General features: G+C 36.8%; 2 protein-coding genes across 2 annotated transcripts in view; both read right to left on the bottom strand.

The window, feature by feature from the left end:
• Nucleotides 1–1,293: 1,293 nt before the first annotated feature.
• fbxo4 (F-box protein 4) lies at nt 1,294–4,527 on the bottom strand. The gene is made up of 7 exons (XM_037680334.1): nt 4,315–4,527; nt 2,708–2,976; nt 2,412–2,632; nt 2,051–2,126; nt 1,764–1,936; nt 1,485–1,681; nt 1,294–1,386 (listed from the first exon to the last, which is right to left on the bottom strand). The coding sequence occupies exons 1-7, from the start codon at nt 4,468–4,470 to the stop codon at nt 1,294–1,296; spliced, it is 1,185 nt and encodes a 394-aa protein (XP_037536262.1). The 5' UTR covers nt 4,471–4,527.
• A 105-nt stretch (nt 4,528–4,632) lies between these two features.
• The window catches only part of c8h5orf51 (chromosome 8 C5orf51 homolog), a 4,180-nt gene continuing 1,762 nt past the window's right edge, over nt 4,633–7,050 (bottom strand). Inside the window, exons 3-6 of the mRNA XM_037680335.1 lie at nt 6,420–6,566; nt 6,057–6,188; nt 5,687–5,801; nt 4,633–5,604 (exon numbers count right to left, since the gene is read on the bottom strand). Coding sequence (XP_037536263.1) covers nt 5,369–5,604; nt 5,687–5,801; nt 6,057–6,188; nt 6,420–6,566 — 630 coding nt within the window. The 3' untranslated portion in view covers nt 4,633–5,368. The remainder of the gene's footprint in view (nt 5,605–5,686; nt 5,802–6,056; nt 6,189–6,419; nt 6,567–7,050) is intronic.

Below are 7,050 nucleotides of genomic sequence, written 5' to 3' on the forward strand. Positions count from 1 at the left end.
AGAATGGTAAAAAAAAATTACTTTTAAGGGTGTATAATTATGCAAGTTCACATGTATGTACAGTATGTAATGTTTTATTCATTATTTCAAGAAATACAATGGAAATTTAATAAACTGTTTTTTAAATTTCAAGATTTCAATATTTGACATTTTAAAAAGTAAAGTTCAAATTCTTAAAAAATACAATAAAAATCCAAAAGAACAACACCAACAATAAAAACAAGAAGTTAAAGAAGTATTTTAATTACTGTTTCCACATAATAAATCACATAAATAATACTAATCTCTCCCAGTGACCAAAAAACAACAACAAAGCCTTCATGGTATGTGGCCTGATTAAAGTATAATAAACTTTACATAACAGCTCTGATATCCTTAACAATACTGAAATAAGGAAAAATGGAAGAAAAAAATAGTTAAAACTAAACAAGAGCAAAAATTTGTTAGATTTACAAAAAAGTTTTGTAGCTCTTACCAAAACAACCTAAAAAAAAAAAGTCTTTAAAGACTTCAGCGCTCCATAAGGCATACAAAAAAACAAAAACAAAAAAAAACATGAAATATATTTGTTTACATTGTAGATTGTATTATTTTTCCCTAAATTTCCACAAGTAAACTTTTTTTTTTCCCCCACAGTGACAAACACTCCTGACCTGACAGTCAAATTTGGAGGTCAGAGGTCAAAAACAGAAACTGCAAACAACCAACCATATTTTTACGTGGCACAATTATGATTCAGTTAAAAAAAAAAAAAAGTCCATATAAACTGTAATCTTCATCTAATTACAAATAAATCAATCAGCTGATTGGGGAGCATTTAACATACCGGCACTTTTCTTTAAGGCGGAAATAAATGGGAACAGATGAAAGATTTCGCAAACGGATGCTTTGCTAATTCTGCACCAGTTCGACACTTTGGTTAAGTGTTCCTACGTTTTGTTTGCCTAGATGTAAAAAAAAAAAAAATACAGTAAGTACAGCTTCATGCACTTTTTGCCTTGCTGCTCTTTTACAAAGTAGAGCTAAAAAAAAGTATACTTTTTAATCATTTTCAGACCGTCCTTCATCCTTTCTCTAAATACATCCATAGTCTCCGTTAGGTCTTCCATTTGAATAATATATATTATTATGCTACTTTTGTCCAGTTCATTAAACCTTTTAACATTTCTGTAGTGCAAAGAGAGCTTCAGGTTTATTGTAGTGCATACATGCTGTAGCATAAATATTATAGCATGTATTGGTGTCAGGATGAAACGTGGGTAAACTATTATGACTGCAGCAGGAGTTAGGAAGCTATCGTCCATAAAATTTGACACCAGAACATCTGAGCAGCCAGGCAATTCCCTCCAGAAAGCCAGACAATGATTCTGCCACTGTATCCTGCACCTGATTAAAAACAGAAGGAAACACAGTTTGAACAAGATGATAAACTGGCAGAAAATAGACGTAGAAGGCTCTCAGAGGGTTAAAGATTCAGTAATTACCATCCAGCGATTGGACAGCTGGGGGAGGCCCAGTCTGTTTGCCATATAAACACACGGAGTTCGACATCTGGCCTCACCAATTCCTTCTACTTGTTCTCTGGAGATGCAGGAGAGCACCAGAAGAGGTTTTGATGTGGATTCCAGAACACAGTTCAGCACAGCTCTTATCTGGGCCACCTCAGACTTCCCATCCCCTGCTAAACAAAGTTTCCATGAACATATTTTGTTAAATGTTAGTCAAAAAACAGGAGCTGCAAAAACAATTAAATGTTCTCTCACCTCTACCAGGCTCTGCATTAGCTACATAAATGAAGCCATCTACCACTTGGCACACCTGCTGCACCTGAGGAGCAGGGATGTAAACGGGGCCGCCTGAGTCATCGGCTCCATCCAAGATGAACAGCTTATTACTGATGCTCTGCTGCTCCATCCTGGCTCGTTCTCTCTCCGCCCTGCCGACACAAACTCACAACTTTAACAAATCGAACCGTTTCCATACTAATATGCAAAACAGAAATGGTTATAAATAATTGTAACTCGTGTGGTGAGGAAAACAAAATGCGTACCTGTTTGTTGAGTACAGAGTCAGAATGTTAAATTTGTGTTGGTTGTTGAACATGTAACTGATTCCTGACCCAATGCCTAAAGAAAAAAAGTGTCAGATTGAGTTTATTTTAGAGTATCTTGGTTTACAGTAACCAGTAAGCAAGATCAATACTGCCACCAAGTGGTGAATAACTACACCTAGAAGTAGTTTTTTTTTTTTTTCTGTTAATGAACTCTGATCATCATGATGTGATCAAATATGTCATCTATTGCTCCTGTTTGAACGTTTGCACACAAAGTTCCACTTCTAAAGAGTTGTGCAGACTTTACACTTTGCTATGACACTTATAACGTTAACAACAAAGTGAATTTGTGTTACACCGTTTATCTGTCTGTTTGGAGTGCTGGACACAGGTAGCAGGTCTGGAGCACGCATGAGCCTTGTGACTAAAGAGACGTCTAACTGTTCCATCCCAGGACCAAACATGGCGTAACGAGGCTCAGAAGAGGGGACCAGATACTGAAGAAACGAGGTCACAAGCTCGTACGCTGGCCGTGAAGGTAACCACTGCTGTCGGCACGATGGACAACCTTTTAGGTACCTGCAGATGCAAAACCCGGATTCAGAAACTTTTGTAGTATTTTGTTACCAACTGACTTTAAGCGAGAGAGCTCACTCTGACATGTAGTCAAACTTCAATTCTTTCTCTTTCTCTTCTTCTCTATCATCCAAGCTCTCATCTTCGCAGACTAGTGGAGCATCCAGCAGCTCCAGGTTGGGCATGCTCAGATCATCAATGGAGGACCAATTTGGCATGTCCCGCAGAAGGAAGTACCTCCACAATAATGGATCTCTCACCATGGCCCTCCAGTACTGACTGGTGGCCCCCAGTTTGCAGATATCCACAGGAGAGAGAAAAGTCATGATCAGGAATTGCAGGTCCACCTACAGGAAGAGGAATATGTTTATTAGTAGTTAAAGACAGAGGTAGGTCCTTCACTGAAAGTTCATCTGAACAACTGGCCCGAAAGGTTGGAATTGAGGTTACAAAGTTATGCTTTTTCCAAAGATTTGTCTTTTTTTATTAAAAGATCAATAATCTGCAGACAAGCTGACATGCTTCCTGATGACATTTTCAAGAATTGAATAAAAAAAAAAACCAAGAAAACAAACCCGACCAGTCAGAGCTATAGGAGAAATCCCTAGCATCAATCACTGCCAGCTCAGCAGTTGCCATGGTTACCAATACCCAACATAATGTGCTGAGTACCACAATAAATCTGAAGCACAGCAAAGATGTAGGCGATAGACCCTGCAAAATGTGTAGTTTCACATTTTCTAAAAATTGAAACAATTATTTTATCATTTAAATATAAAAATGTAAAAAACACAGTATGCATCAAAAGGTTTCATTATATTAAAAGCCCAATTTAATTGTGAAAGTTAGTTGTAAAATTAATTTCCAGAACAATTAGCTACTGTAATAATAAATAAAAAAATATAATAATTAAGCTACTAAAAATCAGATTTTGGAAACGTCTTTTCCAAATGATTTCTCAGGTTGTTTCAACTGAAAAATGTCAAATCTATAAATCATAATTGTTGGATTATTTTTTTTTTACCTGAATGAGCAGAACCTTGATGTCAAATCTATAAGATGACAGATATGGGGCTTCATCTAAATATGTTTTGTCTGTCGTTCAGAAGATTTAGACAATAACAAACTTAAAAAACAAACAGATTTTTCTCAAATTGCTGTATATTCAGGTACAAGTGGATGTAAAACGAAGGAGGGCTTTAGTAAAACATTAAACACACGTTTCTGTCAACTTTTCCTGTGTTCAAATCCTAAATTTCTTTAAATTTTTATTTTCCAAACAGTTCTTATAAATCACATTTTTGGTAGCCCATGAATGCATAATATAAAATATATCCCAAATCATATAAATCATTTGTACTTTATAAGTTTGTCTAAAACAGGTATTGTAAATGAGGACTAAAGAATAACCTGTGAATGAAAATAAAGTGCCGTTTTCTTAACAGGTAAGTTTTTTTCACTGGACCCTCCTCAACAAAGGACAGAGTATTTCACAATCAAGAGTTTTAACGTACAAAATATGCTGACAGGTGCAACACCTGGCTGTATGAAACATTTAACGTGACATTAGATGTCATAGTCATTATTGCACTAACAACAGTACCCCTGTATAAAAAAATATATTTTTTCAGAGCCAACTGAACAACTTTCTGAAACAACCAAGGCTTGATTTGTACTTGCCCTACCGGTAAACTGTCCAAGTGTCCCGGTGGAGGTCCATCTTCTGCGTCTTCAACTGGCAACAAATCACTTCCGGAAACTTTCTGTGGAAACCATCGATCTCTGAACCGTCTGAGGCTGCGGATCACCACAGACTCCAGCTGATGGATCCTCTCAGACATCACTGAGGAATTTATTCAGCGACGAAACGAATCCACAATAGTCTGAACCGTGTGAGAAACAACTTTGACGTTTCCTGACCTTTCGCAACTTCCTCATCAGTGGCAGTTTGGAGGCATTCTGGGTAATGTAGTTCAGTAATGAAAAAGAGTCGGACCCACCGCAAAAAAACCTTTTACTTGAAACAATGCGTGTTTATTGTCAACAGACATTTAAAAAAAACCTTTTTTTTTCTCAAAACAATGTTTCTCAGTTGTTACACTACTATTATTCAAGTTGAGTATAAGAAAAATAAACGGAAAACACTTAAAACCATCACTTTTCAACACTTTTCTTTGCCTTTCTGTTTAGACTGTAAACACGTCACCCTGTTAAATCTTAAAATGTAAAAATGGCATCAAAACAATAAATAAAGGTTACTGTGCAATAACTGACATCCTGCTGGATTAACTTTAAACTTCTAACAATCTTAAAATTTAAAGATGGTAATTTTCTTAAAAATAATATGCTTTTAATAATATTAATGTTATTATAACACATTCTTAGAGCAAAGCAAGTGCCCCAGGCAACAGTCTGGAATCAGAATGATAACTGCTTTTTCAGCAGAATAGGATATATTACCAAGTAGCCTTTCTTTTAGCCTTTAACATCTACATTTTTATTCCAGTTCCAACTTCTTCATTTATGTTTTGTCTGGGGCCTTTTGGCATAGGATTTTGTAGCCTCTAGATGCTCACCAAAAAACACCTTTCTTCACATCCACCTGCTGCCTGCACCTCTCCTTAACCTTAACTTTACATCCCTTTAAAGGGCTCCATTTAAACTGGACATTGACATGTTTAATACTGAACTTAAATCTGTGTCTGAGAGGCATCTTCAACAGAGGAAAAAAAAAAACATTTATTGTAAAATATTCAGGATTTCCTTGGCATTTTCTGTGTTCCAGCCCTGGCCCTGCAGAGGGCCCTCACAAGCACAAACATATTTGTTCAGGATCTGTGTACCGATGTCCCGAAACTGGAGGCTGTCTTCTTTGGGGTCTGCAGTTTCAGCACTGCAGTCTTCGTACTTGACTGCCCAGAAACACATTTCCCCGATGTACATCATCGTTAGCAGGTGGGTGTCTGAGAAGATGCCTTTTAAAAAGCAGGTGATAAACAGCATAAAGTAAAGGCACTTATATTTGTTTTTGTCAAGAGTTAAAGACAACACATTTACCTTCAGATAACATGCTGGCTGTAGCGCTGTCATGAAGCACCACCCCATCACTGAACTTCACAGAGTTTCTCACTTGCAGCATCCGCATCAGATAGCGAACGCCTTCCTGAATACACTGGGTCAAAATGAGCATTAAGCTTCCAGTCAGTAAAGGTCAAAGAATTACCTGGAACATGTTCTGATGCACGCTCAATAATCCAGGTAGAGAAATATAGCAAGGATGAGTCAGCTCCTCAGGAAGACGAAGAATCCGTCCAGAGGACCTGACAACCTTGCTAGAAATAAAAACTATTTTCTTTAATTAACTAACTTTGATGTCATTAGTAAAGCAAATTTTAACAAGTTAACTTAGATCACTGCAGTGTGGTACCTTCAGGAATGTGTCCTTGTTTTTCTTGATCCACTGTTTTCGTTGATGAAGAGTGTGACAGTACATATACAGCAGAGCTCCACGTCTCCAGTAGAGGCATTCTAACAGCTCTGTGCCCAACACAGACTGCACCTATTAAAAAACAAAACAAACAAACAACAACAAAAAAAAACATTACTCATGCTGTTGAAGTGATAACATGTCATTAAACTGCATGTGCCGCAAGAAGCAATTTCAGAAGTAGAAAAGATTCTTATTATAAGAATCACCCAGACAAAAAAAAAAAAACATACAAAAATCTTGTACTGAACTACTAAACGTTTCCTCCATAAACGGTGCATCATGTACTGTAACTAAGCTCACCTCTTGTCCTGGTGCAAGTCTTGCCACCAAAACCTCTGGCTCAGTTAGGTCTTGCAGCAGCTGTTGAATTTTAAATGGTGAACAGTCCTCAGGGAACTCCTGGTCAACCAGTTTATTCTCCTCATAAAAAGTGATGTCAAGAATCACCTAGATCACAAAAAGACAAACATGGACCCACATATAGCATTTAAGAAACTGTTAAAACAATATATGTCAATCATTTTGGATTCTACAGATGCAATAGCTGCTAGGAAACTGTAAACGCAGCTAAAGCTGAAATCAACACTTAAGAAAAACAAACTAGGTTTTAACATTTGCAGATCCCTTTCAGTAAAACATTGAATTGATGCAGTCGCATAAAAAAAATAAATAAAAAAACGAGATGTGGTGTATGAATTTAGGATGCATTTGTCTATTCACAAAAAAACTGACACATGGTGTTGAATGAACTAAGACATGATTAAATCAGAATACTTTATTAATCCCAGGGGGAAATCTACTAAATGTCCAACTTTTTGATTTTTCCTGGAATAGTCGAGATAAAACAAAATCATTTTCCTCAGTGCGGTGCATCTTTTTCCCCACCTCCTTGATTTGACATAATGTGAATGTAGTCACATTGACTCCTAAA

This window comes from Nematolebias whitei, chromosome 8 (genome assembly GCF_014905685.2).
Source record: "Nematolebias whitei isolate Nwh7 chromosome 8, NemWhi1, whole genome shotgun sequence".
Classification (NCBI taxonomy): Eukaryota; Metazoa; Chordata; class Actinopteri; order Cyprinodontiformes; family Rivulidae; genus Nematolebias; species Nematolebias whitei.